This window comes from Oncorhynchus mykiss, chromosome 5 (assembly GCF_057628025.1).
Source record: "Oncorhynchus mykiss isolate SJ-2025 chromosome 5, ASM5762802v1, whole genome shotgun sequence".
NCBI classification, from domain to species: Eukaryota; Metazoa; Chordata; class Actinopteri; order Salmoniformes; family Salmonidae; genus Oncorhynchus; species Oncorhynchus mykiss.
Window position 1 is genome coordinate 33,620,639 of NC_143026.1, and position 16,783 is coordinate 33,637,421.

The 16,783-nt window shown below is 43.2% G+C and overlaps 1 protein-coding gene across 2 annotated transcripts in view; it reads left to right on the forward strand.

The window, feature by feature from the left end:
- LOC110522917 (hamartin) overlaps positions 1 to 16,783 on the forward strand; it is a 36,541-nt gene that overhangs the window by 9,047 nt on the left and 10,711 nt on the right. For both annotated transcript variants that reach the window (XM_036977308.2, XM_090234554.1), the window contains exons 2-15: positions 5,629 to 5,875; positions 6,033 to 6,136; positions 6,308 to 6,460; positions 6,644 to 6,788; positions 7,947 to 8,101; positions 8,271 to 8,344; positions 8,496 to 8,674; positions 8,981 to 9,099; positions 10,225 to 10,390; positions 11,769 to 11,884; positions 12,000 to 12,093; positions 12,245 to 12,352; positions 12,536 to 13,160; positions 13,812 to 13,855. In XM_036977308.2, the coding sequence (XP_036833203.2) occupies positions 5,767 to 5,875; positions 6,033 to 6,136; positions 6,308 to 6,460; positions 6,644 to 6,788; positions 7,947 to 8,101; positions 8,271 to 8,344; positions 8,496 to 8,674; positions 8,981 to 9,099; positions 10,225 to 10,390; positions 11,769 to 11,884; positions 12,000 to 12,093; positions 12,245 to 12,352; positions 12,536 to 13,160; positions 13,812 to 13,855 (2,191 nt within the window). In that variant the 5' untranslated portion in view covers positions 5,629 to 5,766. The remainder of the gene's footprint in view (positions 1 to 5,628; positions 5,876 to 6,032; positions 6,137 to 6,307; positions 6,461 to 6,643; positions 6,789 to 7,946; positions 8,102 to 8,270; positions 8,345 to 8,495; positions 8,675 to 8,980; positions 9,100 to 10,224; positions 10,391 to 11,768; positions 11,885 to 11,999; positions 12,094 to 12,244; positions 12,353 to 12,535; positions 13,161 to 13,811; positions 13,856 to 16,783) is intronic.

Sequence of the window (16,783 nt, forward strand, 5' to 3'; positions counted from 1 at the left end):
AACCTGCGCTCCTTTAACCTCTCTGGGATATATGGGACGGTAACGTCCCACCTCGCCAACAGCCAGTGAAAGTGAAGGGCGCCAAATTCAAAACAACAAATATCTCATAATTAAAATTCCTCAAGCATACAAGTATTTTACACCATTTTAAAGATAAAATTCTAGTTTATCCAGCCACAGTGTCTGATTTCAAAAAGGCTTTACAGCGAAAGCACCACAAACGATTGTTAGGTCACCACCAAGTCACAGAAAAACACAGCCATTTTTCCAGCCAAAGAGAGGAGTCAAAATAAAGCACAAATAGAGAAAATGAATCACTAACCTTTGATCTTCATCAGATGACACTCGTAGGACTTCATGTTACACAATACATGCATGTTTTGTTCGCTAAAGTGCCTATTTATATCAAATCTCATTTTACATTGGCGCATTACGTTCAGTAGTTATAAAACATGAGGTGACAGTCCAGAGAGACGCATCAATTTACAGAAATACTCATAAATGTTGATGAAAATACTAGTGTTATACATGGAATTAGAGATACTTCTCCTTAATGCAACCACTGTCAGATTTCACGTTAAGGAAAAAGCAAACCATGCAATCTGAGTACAGCGTTCAGACTACAAAGCAGCCAAAAAGATATCTGCCATATTGTGTAGTCAACATTAGTCAGAAATAGCATTATAAATATTCACTTACCTTTGATCTTCATCAGAATGCACTCCCAGGAATCCCAGTTCCACAATAAATGTTTGATTTGTTCGATAAAGTTAATCGTTTATGTCCAAATAGCTTCTTTTGTTAGGGCGTTTGTTAAACAAATCCAAATGCGCGTTCAGGTCCAGCCGAACGTAGGACAAAAAGTTATTACAGGTCGTAGAAACTTGTCAAACTAAGTATAGAATCAATCTTTAGAATGTTTATATCATAAATCTTCAATAATGTTCCAACCGGAGAATTCCATTGTCTGTAGAAAAGCAATGGAACGAGAGCTAACTCTCTCGTGACCACGCCTCTCGAGCCTGTGGCACTCTGCCAGACACCTGGCTCATTCCCCTCTCATTCGCCCCCACTTCATAGTAGAAGCCTGAAACAAAGTTCTAAAGACTGTTGACATCTAGTGGAAGCCTTAGGAAGTGCAATATGACCCCATTTACACTGTATATTGGAATGGCAAAGAGTTGAGAAACTAAAAACCTCAGATTTCCCACTTCCTGGTTGGATTTTTCTCAGGTTTTACCTGCCATATGAGTTCTGTTATACTCACAGACATCATTCAAACAGTTTTAGAAACTTCAGTGTTTTCTATCCAATACTACTAATAATATGCATGTATTCGCATCTGGGACAGAGTAGCAGGCAGTTTACTCTGGGCACCTTATTCATCCAAGTTACTCAATACTGTCCCCCTGTCACCAAGAAGTTAAACATTTTGCCATGGGATAGGCCCCAGCCATTAATCTGTAAGTCTCTGTTCTCTCTTTGCTTTTAATCTGCGGTTATGTTTTTGTTGTGTTCTAGCTGGTCTCATGTAGTTGGGCTCTAGATTGCTGACCATAACTGTGGTGGTTGGCTAGGCTAAGATGCTGGCTAAGATAACTGCATATAGATAACACTCTTTGATAACTGGTATGATGGAGTTATGCATTTCCAAAACATTGGTTTACTTTAATGTAGCTGTAAGCTAGGGGTTGATAGCAACTGTCTGACTCATGCACTGCTAACATATCGTTAGTAGGCTAGTTGGCTAGCGACTTTGCAAGTTGTAACAATAAATTCATAATTTAATTTATTGAAACCAGTAGTCATGAGTGAAGTTACATATTTGAAGTTATTTCTATTGGAGTTTATATTATAGGGAATAAGCTTCTGACATTTTCCGACATGACTTTGGCGTTCAGATCAGTTTTATGTAGTAACTTGAAAAATAGAGAACTTGAAAAATCCATATGTTACATGTGGTTGTTTGTGCTACCTACCCTTTAACAGCTTGTACACAGCCAAATTTAATTTCCGGTGTTTATATGGAAGTTCATGGGGCTGCAAAAAGGCTCTTCCTGAGTTTCCCGGAGCCACTGCTGCTGCTTGAGGTCACTGAGGGTTGTTCCTGTTTGTGCCACTGATTGTGGCCCTGGTCCTGCAAGACGTTAAACATTGAAAACACTCAAATTTAATTCAACACACCCAGCCCAACACTAAGACTAAGGAGCTAATTGACCCCTTGGAGACTAGTGGGGGAGTGCCTCAGAACAGTGATGTCTAACAGTTGTGGCTGCCTGTCAACCTTCTCAGCAGGTGCACACACTGACTCACAGTAAAGAATCAAACAGGAGAGTAGCCTAGTTACAGGATGGAGGGTAAGACATAGGCTTAATGTTATAATGTCACTGGAGTGGGAATACGAGTTAATAATAATGCTTGCCGTTTTGTCCAAAATATTGAGACCAGGGGTGTGGCCCGATTTGAGAATAAAGCTTCAATGAACGTATTATGCACTACTGATTTTTAGGTTCTTTCTGCTCCTGTTGGTTGTGTTGTGGCTTGCCTTCATTACTGTGTAGGCTAAATGTTGAGGGGAGAGCGGTGTTAAGACCTCCCCTGGTGATAATGACCTGTCTATTATGATTATTTATGGCCTCTTTTCCTTTGAAAGGTTGAGTCACTGGGAGGAGAAGTTCTGTGAAAACACTCACAGAATATTATGGCAAACCGTTGTGGTAGATGGTGGGTGCAGATATCATAGAGATCATTAATATTATGTTTTTGTCTGTTCCAGTGGGCCAAATGTGGTCAGAGTGAATTTCTTCAAATTTGTCACTGCTTTAGAACTAGTGTGGTAGATTTCACATGGCGTTATCAAAACTACCATTGGTACCTACCGGTTTCCTTATTTATACCCTTTGCACATAGGAACTGCATTCTAACAAGCCTAATAATACCAATATGTGTGTAGCTAGTCTAAAGGCTATTTAGAACATTGCTCATGTCCTACATTTTGTCAGTACACTATGACTTTTTAGATTAGGCTATGTGAGGGTCATAATCATGTGGTATTGGGCTGCAATTGATGCTTTTCTAGAATGTTTTATCTAATAGCCTACATGCACTACATGGCCAAGAGGATGTGGACAACCCTTCAAATAAGTGGATTTGGCTATTTCAGCCATACCTGTTGCTGACAGGTGTATAAAATTGAGCACACAGCCATGCAATCTCCATAGTTAGACATTGGCAGTACAATGGCCTAACTGAAGAGCTCAGTGACTTTCAACGCAGCACTGTCATAGGATGCCACCCAACAAGTCAGTCACATTTCTGCCCCGCTAGAGCTGCCCCAGTCAACTGTAAGTGCTGTTATTATGAAATGGAAATGTCTACGAGCAACAGTGGCTCAGCCGCGAATTGTAGGCCACACAAGCTCACAGAACGGGACGCTGAAGCGCGTATCGATGTAAAAATCTTCAGTCCTCGGTTGCAACACATACTAATGAGTTCCATACTGCCTCTGGAAGCAACGTCGGCACAAGGACTGTTCGTTGGATGCTACATGAAATGGGTTTCCATGGCTGAGCAGCCGCACACAAACTTAAGATCTCCATGTGCAATGCCAAGTGTCGGCTGGAGTGGTGTAAAGCTCGCCGCTATTGGAAATGCATTCTCTGGAGTGATGAATCACACTTCACCAACTGGCAGTCCAACAGACAAATCTGGGTTTGGTGGATGCCAGGAGAACGCTACCTGCCAGAATTCATAGTGCCAATTAAAGTTTGGTGGAGGTGGAATAATGGTCTGGGGCTATTTTTCATAGTACGGTCTAGGCCCCTTAGTTCCAGTGAAGGTACTAGAGGTTGACCGTTTCTGATTTTTCAATGCCGATACTGATTATTGGAGATTTAAATAAATAAAAATTATTTGTAATACTGACAATTACAACAATACTGACTGAACACTTAACTTAATGTAATACATCAAGAAAATAAATGTAGCCTCAAATAAATAATGAAACATGTTCAATATGGTTTAAATAATGCAAAAACAAAGTGTTGGAGAAGAAAGTAAAAGTGCAATATGTGCCATGTAAGAAAGCTAACGTTTCAGTTCCTTGCTCAGAACATGAGAACATATGAAAGCTGGTGGTTCCTTTTAATATTCCCAGGTAAGTAGTTTTAGGTTGTAGTTATTATAGGACTATTTCCCTCTATACCATTTTGTATTTCATTAACCTTTGACTATTGGATGTTCTTATAGGCACTTCAGTATTGCCAGTGTAACAGTATAGCTTCCATCCCTCTTCTCGCTCCTACCTGGGCAAGAACCAGGAACACACCGACAACTGCCACTCTCGAAGCAGCGTTACCCATGCAGAGCAAGGGAAACAACCACTCCAAGGCTCAGAGCGAGTGAAGTTTGAAACGCTATTAGCGCACGCTAACTAGCTAGCCATTTTACTTCGGTGACACCAGCCTCATCTCGGGAGTTGATAGGCTTGAAATCAAAAACAGCGCAATGCTTGACGAACAACGAAGAGCTGATGGTAAAACGCAAATAAAGTGCTGTTTGAATGAATGTTTACGCGCCTGCTTCTGCCTACCACCACTCAGTCAGATGCTTGTATGCTCAGTCAGATTATATGCCACACAGGACACACTAGATAATATCTAGTAATCTCATCAACCATGTGTAGTTAACTAGTGATTATGATTGATTGATTTTATAAGTTTAATGCTAGCTAGCAACTTAACTTGGCTTACTGCAATTGCGTAACTCCTTGTGGAGTGCAACGAGAGGCAGGTCGTTATAGCGTTGGACTAGTTAACTGTAAGATTGCAAGATTGGATCCCCCGAACTGACAAGGTGAAAATCTGTCGTTCTGCCTCTAAACGAGGCACCGTTTAGAGGGCCACCGTTCCTAGGCCCTCATTGAAAATAAGAATGTGTTCTTAATTGACTTGCCTAGTTAAATGAAGATTAAATAAAGGTGTAAAAATATATAATTTTTAAATCAGTGCCCTAAAATACTGATTTCCGATAGGTATGAAAACTTGAAACTTTTAATCGGCCATTCCGATTAATCGGTCGTCCTCTAGAAGGGACATCTTAACGCTACAGCATACAATGACGTGCTAGAAAATTCTGTGCTTCTAACTTTGTGGCAACAGTTTGGGGAAGGCCCTTTCCTCTTTCAGCATGACAATGCCCCTGTGCACAAAGCGAGGTCCATACAGAAATGGTTTGTCGAGATCGGTGTGAAAGAACTTGACTTGCCTGCACAAAGCCTTGACCTTAACCCCATCAAACACCTTTGGGATGAGTTGGAACGTCGACTACGAGTCAGGCCTAATCGCTCAACATCAGTGCCGATCTTGCTAATGTGCTTGTGGCTGAATAGAAGCAAGTCCTCGCAGCAATGTTCCAACATCTAGTGGAAAGCCTTCCCAGAAGAGTGGAGGCTGTTTTAGCAGCAAAGGGGGGGACCAACTCCATAGTAATGCCCATGATTTTGGAATGAGATGTTCGACTAGCAGCTGTCCACATACACTACATGACCAAAAGTATCACTGAAGTTCTCTGACTTGTGCTGAGTCAGGTTTGACCCTTTACTGTCCTGTTGCTTGCCCTGTCCTGTAGTGGTGCCTGGAGACTGTATTGGCCGGAGGCCCAGGGAGCCCTCCAGGCAGGACGCTGTGAGAGAGACGACTGGGACACCCCCTGCCCTCCAGGCCTTGACGGAGACTGTCTGCCACCACCTCACCCTCCGCTGTCAACATGGCCAGAGAGCAGCCCAACGTTGGGGACCTCCTCCCTCTCCTGGAGTCCTCTGACATACGCCAACTGGAGGAGATCAAAGGCCTTATCAATGAGCACCTCAGCACTGGTGAGAACTCTGCTTTTAATATGGTGTTTTTGGACTTGAACAGTCATCCTTTTAACCTGTACTCTGTAATATAGGGCTATGGCAAATGCTATTTTGAAGCCATATTGTGGGCCTTAATGTGGATGTTGGAACTATGTTCATTCTCCTCTCTGTGCAGAGCGGGGGTCAATGCTGCTGAATGGACTGGTGGACTACTTCTTGGAGACTAACTCGGCCCAGGCCATGCATATCCTCTCGTCAGTCAGAGAGCCACATGATAAGGTGAGACCTGCCTTACACCCCCATCCCCTTAATGTACTCCCATTTTTCATCCGTTGTTAATTAAATAACTTTAATTCTCCATAATTGATCAAAACAAATCATAAAACATTAAGTAACAATGAATAGAATGAGTCTTAAAGCCCAATTATGTTTCTAATTTGCCCACCACAGCACCTGCTGGACAAGATGAACGAGTGTATGACCAAACAGGCCTGCCGGCTGCCCACCCTCACTCTGCTTGGCCACGTAGTCCGCAAGCAGCCGTCCTGGATCCATAAGATCGCCCGCTACCCGCTGCTGCTCTCGCTGCTCAAATGCCTCAAGGTATAAAAAAGAAAAATACTGAATGTTTTATTCTAGGTAGGAGGGAAAGATAGCCACAGAGGTCTCTTTTAATATATGTTTTTTGTTCTAGAAATACAAAGAAGCACAGGCGTATTATATCAAGTGTCTTGGACCTCTTTTAATTTGTATCATGTTGAATGTTTCTCTTTCCTTGGTGTCCAGACGGATTCAGACGTTGTGGTCCTCATAACTGGAGTCCTGGTGTTGATCACTCTGCTACCCATGATCCCCCAGGCTGGCAAACAACACCTGTATGAGTTCTTTGACATCTTTGGACGCCTGGCTTCCTGGAACCTGAAGAACCCAGGTAATAAAAAAAGACTGAGGAGCTGTTTTATGAAGTCTTAGCCAGGGGCAGTACTAAGCTATATGGAATTGTTTTAAGAAGATCATACCAAGGATAATTTTGCTATTTGATTTTAAAGTTATTTGATAAATAGTTTTTGACCATACTGCTATTGGACCATACAAACTCATTGAATAACAGATTCACTATATGGAACAACAGTTCCCCCCCCCCCAAAAAAAAAAGATCTAAAGGAAGTTTGTTCTGAATTGTCTGAGCGATATAAGACAGATCGGGGAACATTTTTTGTATTTAACCCCTTATATTTTTCACTAAACGGTCACCATATATACTGTACTTCCATAAATGTTTTCAACTGGTTCCGGGGGACCTTCAGACAAGTCATATTTCCATAAAGGGGTCATAATAGTTTGTAGGTCAAACTGTTCGGAGGCTACCGCCGATTTTGTGAGAAGACTGATTTTCGGGATGTCTCAGAGCAGTGTATGTCAGACGATCTCTGACACCTTTCACCGCAGATGCAGAAATATTACATTGACAGATGTAGTGGTTTGAGACGCCTCCAATGCCAAAAAAACAACACCTCTAGCTTAAAGCGGCGGATTTTTGTATTATGTGAATTCATTCTCTCAGAGAATTTTTCTCACTATGAGAATATTGGAAATGGTAGAGTGTTAGGGTTTCATTCCTTACGTCCGTCCGTCCTTGTCAATCATTGGTGAAATTAGCATTATGACATTATCTTAATTTAAATCGTTCAAAACCTTAATTAATGCAATTGCAGACAGAAGTTGACAAACAGGAACATAGCACAAATGTTTCCGAGTAAGTTCTGCATCCAACAAAAGGTCTCCAGTGGTTTTATTAAACCCTGAGTCACACCCTGGTGATGTCACTGCCTACATCATCATCCTCTACTCCTGGGACCAAAACCATGCCTAGAAAGCTGTATAAACAGGGCCTTTACTGTTAGCTAAACACTTAGCAGTAAATGTCCCCTCCCCCCAAAGTTGATTTATTGTGGAATGTTTACCTAGTCTTATCTCTTTCTCTTGAACCCGACAAGAGCCAGGTGTGGTTTTGGATGGACTGTTTTTGTTCACGTTGCTGCCCCTGACCTGACATCATGTTCTCTCCTGTTCTTCTTGCCTACACCAGGCCACGTCTCCGAGGTATACCTCATCCACCTGCACGCCAGCGTCTACTCGCTCTTCCACCGCCTCTACGGCATGTACCCCTGCAACTTTGTGTCCTACCTGCGCTCCCACTACAGCATGAAGGAGAACATGGACACCTTTGAGGAAGTGGTGAAGGTGACAGATCACAGCTGTTTCAATTGATCACAGCTGTTTCAATTGCTCAATCTTCAATGTATTATGTTGATTTGTCTTCAGGAAGAGATTCTACCCATAGAAATATAATACGAATGTGTATCTAAATGGTTCTGTAATTATTTTTTGTTCTTTCCCATTTTCTTTGCAGCCAATGCTGGAACACGTCCGTATACACCCGGAACTAGTGACTGGAACTAAGGACCATGAGCTTGATCCCACCAGGTCAGTCAATCACAGCTCTCAATCTTCACTCTTGTTTATATACCTTTTTTTTGTTGTCAACCAAATCAAGAGATTATCTGCTGTATGAACAAATGAGAAATTATTATTACATTGTTTTCTCAATTGGATTGACGGTTCTGTCCCTCTGCAGATGGAAGAGATTTGAGATCCATGACATCGTCATTGAATGCGCCAAAGTGTCTCTGGACCCCAAGGAAGCGTCGTGTGAGGAGGGCTATGCGACCATGCCCGAGAACCTCTACCCCCAGATGCAGCTTTGTCCACAAGACTCAGCCTCTAGCCCCTACACAGACTTCCACAGCAGCTTCGGTGAGATCACCCGCCCCCCCACCTCTCACCTCCCTTTGGTGGATAGGAATGACATACATTTGTTTGGTGTTCTCACTGAGTATTGTTGATGTTCAGAATTTGTTTCAATTTTTTTCACTTAGTCGTGTGAATTCTAACTATCAGTCATCTGAAAAAATGTGTTTCTAGCGTTGTTTGGCTGCCGGACTGCATAGTTGGTTTGTAATGAGGAGATTATGGTTTTGTTGATAAGTGGAGAAAGAATGGAGATTTATTTAACACATCAATGTAAGAGTGAGTCAGACTGTTCCTCTTCTTCTCCCACAGGAAGCTCCTCTTTGACCCCCTTATCTGCCCCACGCCAGCCCCAACCACCACCCCTGTCCCTGCCCCCTCTGTCAGGGACTCAGTCCTCCTATCGCAGCCCCCAGACCTCCAGACGTCAGGTAACACAGACATACACAGCATTTCTGTTGCACATATTTTCACGGCACTAACCCATAGCAAATGTGTCCAGATTAGTTCCTAGATAGAAAGTGTTTGTTGGAGGCCAGTGTCAGCCAGAGTGAGCAGCCGCTGATTGCTGCTGCTGCTACTTCTTCTCTATGCATTTCTTGTTGTTTTGCAGAGGGTGTTAACACTTGATATATTGGCTGTGTCAGATGTTCTTAGTCAATCGCTTGTCCCTGAACCCACTGGCCTCCCCCTCTCCCCTCCGAGCCTATGAATCGCCCCCTTGTTTTTGGAAAGGGAGTGCTTTAGCAAGGAGAGCTGAGGGAGGAGCGGCTTTGAGTCATCAGAGTGGGCAAGACTGGCGGGCGGTGGTGTCAGGCCTTAGAAAACAGAAAACATGCCCTTACGCCCCCGTCCTGCCATCCCAATATGGTCTGTCACATGGGCTGGTTGCCCTGGCGACGCTGTCTGTCCCTCTATTTGTGTGCGGCCCACGCAGGGGGTCCATGTGTTGTTCAGCACTCTGAGTCTGTCTGTCTGGCTGAGGATTTGTCTGTAGAAACCTGAAATCCTGTAAAAAATAATGTAGCCTAATTTCCAGTTACAATTAATAGTATACCACATCATCAACAATTTGTGGAATTAATTCTTAAAGCCCTGTGCAGTCAAAAACATGATTTTCTTGCGTTTTTATGAGGTTGGAATAATACTGTGAAATAAAATTTTGATAATGCCATTTTAGTGTAAGAACTGTTTGAAAAGACCACCTGAAATGTCAGCCTGTTTTGGTGGGATGGAGTTTTGGCCTGCCTGGTGGCGTCACCAAATTAGTTAACAGACCAATAGAAAGAATTCCAAACCTCTATGCCAATAACAGCTAGTTTTCAGTTTTCACTCAGACCACTTTGACAGTCCTAGTAAAATTATTGCATGAGAAAATGCTCTTTGCTAAGAAGCTATTGGGATTGTTATTTTTTAAGCTATTGTTATTTTTGACAATTTTAATTGAAAGCAATCCCAGTAAGGTGCTTAATTGTTACCTAGACATGATTTGATATTGGGATAAAAATGGCTGCATTGGAACTTTAACTGGTAACATTGTGAATGTCTTCCTTCAGAACTCTAGCTGTGAACTCAACTCGACCTGTGGGGGCAAAGAACTGTGGAGCCCCTCCTCCCAGTGTGGAATGGCCACACCCCCTTCCTCCAGGGGCATGTCACCTAACCCAGAGCTCTCCCATAGTGCCTCTTACCTCTCAGGCCACCGCGTCCACAGCACATCAGGTGAAAAGGGATAATTAATCTATACAACATACTGAACAAAAATATAAACGCAACATGCAATAATTTCAACTATTTTAGAGTTACAGTTCATATAAGGAATTCAGTCAATTGAAATAAATTAATTAGGCTCTAATCTAATGGGTTTTTGACTGGGCAAGGGCACAGCCATGGGTGGGCTTGGGAGGGAATAGGCCCAGCCAATAAAAATGAGTTTTTCCCCACAAAAGGGTTTTATTACAGACAGAAATACTCAGTTTCATCTGCTGTCTGAGTGACTGGTCTGACGATCCCGCAGGTGAAGAAGCCGGTTGTGGAGGTCCTGAGCTGGCGTGGTTACATGTGGTCTGCGGTTGTGGGGCTTGTCTAAAATTACGTTGGAGGCAGCTTATGGTAGAGAAATGAACCTTAAATTCTCTGGCAACAGCTCTGGTGTACATTCCTACAGTCAGCATGCCAATTGGACATTGTGGCATTGTCTTGTGACACAACTTCACATTTTAAAGTAGCCTTTTATTGCCCCCAGCACAAGGTGCACCTGTGTAATGATCATACTGTTTAATCAGCTTCTTGATATACCACACCTTTCAGGTGGATGGATTACCTTGGCAAAGGAGAAATCCTCACTAGCAAGAATGTAACCACATTTGTGCACAACATTTGAGAGAAATAAGCTTTTTGTGCATATGGAACATTTCTGGGGTCTTTAATTTCAGCTCATGAAACATGGGACCAACATGTTACGTTTTTGTTCAGTATAGATTTCATAAACAATATTGACTTTTATGATATAACCAACATGCTTTAGAAACCTTTAAAATATGTTAAGCACTATTTGTCTTCGACATCAGATTTTAAATATAACTTTTTGCACTCCTTACATAGCTTCATGTGTCTGCACCATAGAAATAGAATGGTGTCGGAAAACCATTGTCTTTACACTATACCACTCAGAGGGGTTATGTGGTGTAGAAGTGTGTCCCCCAAACTACGTCCAGATGTGGCTTGGGGAAGTCAGATTGGAAACCAGATCGTTGGCGGTGTTTAACTGTGGGTTGTCTGTGTAATCTTTTTTTAACAAATTGGTCTTTTGACAAATCAGATCAGCTCTTTTGCCAATAATTGGGCATAAGTCACAGTTGGACTGCCTGTGTATATGTAGCATATGTGTCATGAAACCGGTTTCAAACCGGTGTAGTGTAAAAAGGCCTATTACAATATCTTGTGTTTTTAATATGGATTTGATAAACAATATTTATTAATATAACGATCATGCTTTAGAAACTGATCCCTGCATGTATTGGTGAGGTTTTGCCATGTGATTAATCCTACAAGACATTTCCGTTGGTATTTGTTCCTAATTGCTGAATTCTGTAAGCAGGAGGGAAAGGAACACCTGCCTCAAGTACTCCTGCCACCACCTCCCCGCCCCCCACCCTCTCTGATGAGTTCCCCACCATCCCCCTGACATCCAACACCGCTAGTCCACCACGGAAGGTAGAGTATGACATCCATGCCCACGATGAGCATTATTGGCCTTTGTAGTGTAGTAAGAAGAGAACTTGGTTAAATAAAGGTTTAATACAAATTACAATAAACTGTTCACTTTCAGCATGGCTGCCCTGTAGAAGCATCCAAACCTAGCCTGGTGAGGCAAGAACCAATCCGAGATCCTGAGAAAGATGAAGAGGTCATCAACAACAGAGGTCAGTCATCATCAAAAAATGTGGAGTTGGATATTACATTTGTATGCTTTTTATCAAGTCGTTGGTTCTTAACCGTTGTCGGTCCATGTTCTCTGGTGGAAGATTGTTTTATGTAAAACTGTATGTTTATTGGCTGTCTTCTGTTTACTAGATGCAAGTGGTGGTGGGACCATTTCCATGACGCTGACAGAACTTTCAGTCTTTATGCAGGAGCAGGAGCTGGAGCTTCAGCTGAGGACAGAGAAGGAGAGGGAAGAAGGTGAGTACACTGTCTGAGAATAGGAGTGTGCTGGTCTAAATGAGACTGACATAAAATGTCAGTTGAATGAGAGGGAACCATATACATTTCATAGCAATAGTCTTAATGCACCAATGACTCAAAAGCCTGTTTCACTACAAGCGTCCTTATGTCCCCTGTTTTACCTCTCCAAAAACACACCAGCTGCCATCACAGAGGAGCTCCTGGAGATCACAGAGGACAAGCGAGACTTGGCTGCCCTGAGGGGCTTTGACTCCCCCTTCTACCGCACCACTGAGACCCTGACAGGTACCCAGGAGAAGGCCCTGCCCAACCACCCACTGGGTGGCCTCATGCTACCCCGGGACCCCCACCATGCGGTGTCCACCCCAGACAAGGCACTGGAGAATGCCCAGGGCGCTAATGGTGGTGGGGACAATAGTAGGGGCTCGGCCCTAGAGCAGTCCTGGTCTTTCCAACCCATGTGTCCCTTCAGCCCCATCGAACACCCACTCCACCGGAGCCCCTCTGCCCCGGAGTATGAGATGGCCAAGTTCGGTGGCCTGTTCTCCCCCAGCCCCTCCATCAAGAACCACTCCCTGCCCTATGAGGTCCTGTTTGATCTGGCTCTGCCCCGGGCTGCATCCCTCTTCGTGGGGAGGAGGACATCAGAGGCCCTGGGCAGGGCTGCTCTCGAGAGGCTGTGCCAGAGGCAGGAGGGGCTGGAGGACAGGGAGGAGGGTCAGGGGAGGGTGTCGGCTTCCCCCCTGGAGGTGCTGGATCGTCTCGTTCAGCAGGGAAGCGACGCCCACGACAAGGTGCTCAACAGGTGAGGGGTCCAGCTTTTAGTGTCTGTGTGAGATCACAACTGTCTGACCAACTTTATGCTTAGCAGTCTCCATCAAAACCATCTGATTATGGGTCGTCTTAGTACCTAGTCCAAGAACATGGCTGTCAGTGAGCTGTAAGTGTTGAAGGCAAAGGAAAGCCAGAGTATGTGATGTGAGCTCACTGTAGAACTGGGCTGGGTCCTTTCCACTCCATTGCCCTGGCCCACGGGTAAAACTCAGTTGAACAACTACAGGCACTGTCTGACCCCCCCCCACACACACACACACGCACTGTCCTCGCTCCTAAGCCAATAATACAACAACAGAAGGGACCAGTGTCAGCAGAGTTGGAGCTCTGCACAGAACAATCTGGCTCTGCTCATTTCATCCCCCGCCGCCCCCACCTCTTTAGTATCTTCCCCAAAGCTCAATAGCAGGCCATACCCTGCTTGAGGGATATAATTGACTGGGACAGAGGCCCCGTACACAGAAAGGTGTGTCTCCAAGCCCAGATAGGTCCAGAAGACTGGGATCAACCATTCAGATTTTTCTATGGTGGTGTCTGAGTCTGATATACTGTCCCAATGCTGACTCTGTTGAACTGACCCAGTTTTTTTAAATAGTCATGACTCTCCCTCTCTCTCTTACAGATTACCTTTGCCAAGCAAGTCAGCTGACTGGACGCATTTTGGAGGTAAACAACCACCACCAGAGTACAGCAGCAGCACTGTACTTTCAGCTAGTGCAACAGTGGAACACTGATAAAACTTTCAGGACATTTAGGCCTCATGATGTGTTTACCCTACATCAGGCATAAACTGAGGCTATTTGACAGTGTTCTCCCACTCATAAGTGCCTTTGGAGGTAGAATTAGTGATGCACCGATATTACATTTTTGGTCGATACTGATCTAATATTTTCCTAACCAAAAAAAACGATACCAATATTTTACATTTTAGCAGCATTTTAAGCATTCTAGTACAGTTAAATAGTTAACACACACATGGACGCAGCGGTCTAAGGCACTGCATCTCAGTGTAAGAGGCGTCTCTACAGTCCCTGGTTCGAATCCAGGTTGTATCACATCGGGCCGTGATTGGGAGTCCCATAGGGTGGTGCACAATTGGCCCAGTGTCGTCCGGGCTAGGCTGTCATTGTAAATAAAATAAAATTCTTAACTGACTTGCCTAGTTAAATTAAAGGTTACACACCACACTGACCAAAAACTTATTTTGTTGGCATTTACGTATTACCAGTAAAACATAATCAAAACCTTTTTCTTTCACTTACTTGCTGTGCTGTTTCGTTGTTCAGTCGTTTCATTCTCAACCAGGATTTCTCTTACTATGGAATGCCGTTTGGGTCTTGAGTGTCAATAACACTATTTGACGTGTCAAATAAGCTGTTGACCAATCAGGACCTGAATATGACTGCACGTCACATAATTTAACTCGTTCATTAATTTGATGTAGTTATTACACATTGATTACACCATCACTCGTATGTCACAACGATTCATCAATACGTATGCTGTGATGCTGGTAAAGTTGTCTCGCGAACCTACAGTGCTGGTCATAAAAAAAAGAAAGCTAGCTAGCTCATAGATGCAAACAATGTTCTTCCCCAAAAACATGGCAAAAAGACCATATTTCAGTAGCTATAGTTAGCTAGCTAACTATATAGCTCGGTGTCATCTAAAATAAACCCTAATTTATAAGACAGTTCTTATTTGATTAATGGTGGGCGAACTCATCTATGTGACGCTAGCCACAATAGTGGACTTTGCAGTTAGCCTTCAAAATAAAAGTGTGACAGTGATGCAAATGAATACAAATAGTAGAATTATGCTATAATTGAATAGATAATGCTAAACGAGTTTGGAAGACAAAAGACAATTTGTTCATTTGACATCTGTTGAAATCATACTTAAGTATGCCCCCAATGCAATTCTAATTTCACTGTACAGCCTTACCTATGGATTATGGATCAATAACATTGGGTATCAGTCTACTCAGTGACACCCAGAGAACATTAGCGTTGTAGGTCTTATTGCGGGACTCTGAAACAATTGAATTGAGCCACATTTATTGTCAACCAATGTGTGCTGAACACTGATAACTCTGAGGAGGAAAAATATCTTGGGTGTTGAGTTCACTGATACCCCATTTGATCCCAATCCTTAGGTAAAGCTGTACAGTGCAAGATGAATGTCACTACACACAATAGGCTGACTGGGGAGGTGATTTCACAGTCACAGTCCCGCGATAAGAGCTACAACGCTAATATCTGCGTACATTTTTCACAGTTGTGTTCTGTGGGTGTCACCGAGTAGACTTATACCCATTTCATTGCTACACATTCCAATCTTGGTTAACATTACCTAGTCTAAATATGGCATGTTTCCACCAATTGTAACCTTCTGCAGCACTTTCAAAGAGGTACTTTTATTTTGAAGGCAAACTCCAAATTCCCCTAGTGCCTAATCCATATTGTGGCTAGCTGCACAGCACAACTTGGTCTGGTCGAGCCTCACTAGCCAGATGAAGCTAGCTGGCTGCTTATAACGTTAGCTTTGGGCAACAGGGTTAAGTAGCTGGCTAGCTATTTTCATGAACTGAAGTTCAATTTCAATAGGCGAACCGCAAGTGACAACCTAGCTAACACTTACTCACAATGATTCCTAAATCGTTGCTCATAATCAAAATGACTGCAGTTTCTACTGGGCATTGTTTTCAGGCAGGTTGTACTGGTGCTAGCTTGGTACCAAGCTAAAGATAGCTACCCCAGAAGTTGCGGTCAAACAAATAATGCTTTATTACCAACGCTGTATTGTAAACGCATAGTTTGTGGCCGGTGTTTGCAGACTTTTTGTACAGCTTTGACAGTGCTACTTATAGTAGTGGTGGCACCTGGCTTGCACGTGCAAATTCAGCCCACACAACATTCTATGATAAAACTGTAATTTGACATGTCAAGTTAAAAGCTTATTTAATGCCTCAAATAGTGTTATTTGACCAAAGACCCAAACGGCGTTCCATAGTGTGTATGTCGTGAAGCTAATAGCAGTGACGCTATTACTGTATAACTCCAGTAGGGCAACGTGTACTGGTGCCCAACCAGTCGGCGAAAGCCAACATCACCCACGACAGAGAACGGTTGATTGTCAAGGGCCATGAATTCCTTTATCTTGGCTTTAATGGATTTTGCCCTTTGAGTTGTCTGAATGAAATGTAATTACTCTTTCAAATGACTGCTCGACTTGTTGACTGCTCAATCCACACAGCAGACATTGTGGGCTAGGTTAGGAATGCTGTGTTGCACATGTAGCTTTGACATCGGCTTTGCACATCAGTGTTAAACTAGACATCGGGCCGATACCAATGTTGGCATTTTTAGCTAATATGGTCTGATTCCGATATCATGTATTCCTAGGTAGAATAGTATTAAAACGGTACAGAAGCAGTTGAGAGAATCCTAGCTGCTATGTGACGTTTTCCCTGGATGGGAACAAAAGTCTCTGTCTTAACCATCTCCAGCTGCTGATCACTGTATAACAGCCTTGTGTATGGGCCAAACATCCCTCTCTCCCTGCCAAGTTAGAGCATTGGAATTGAATAAGTTT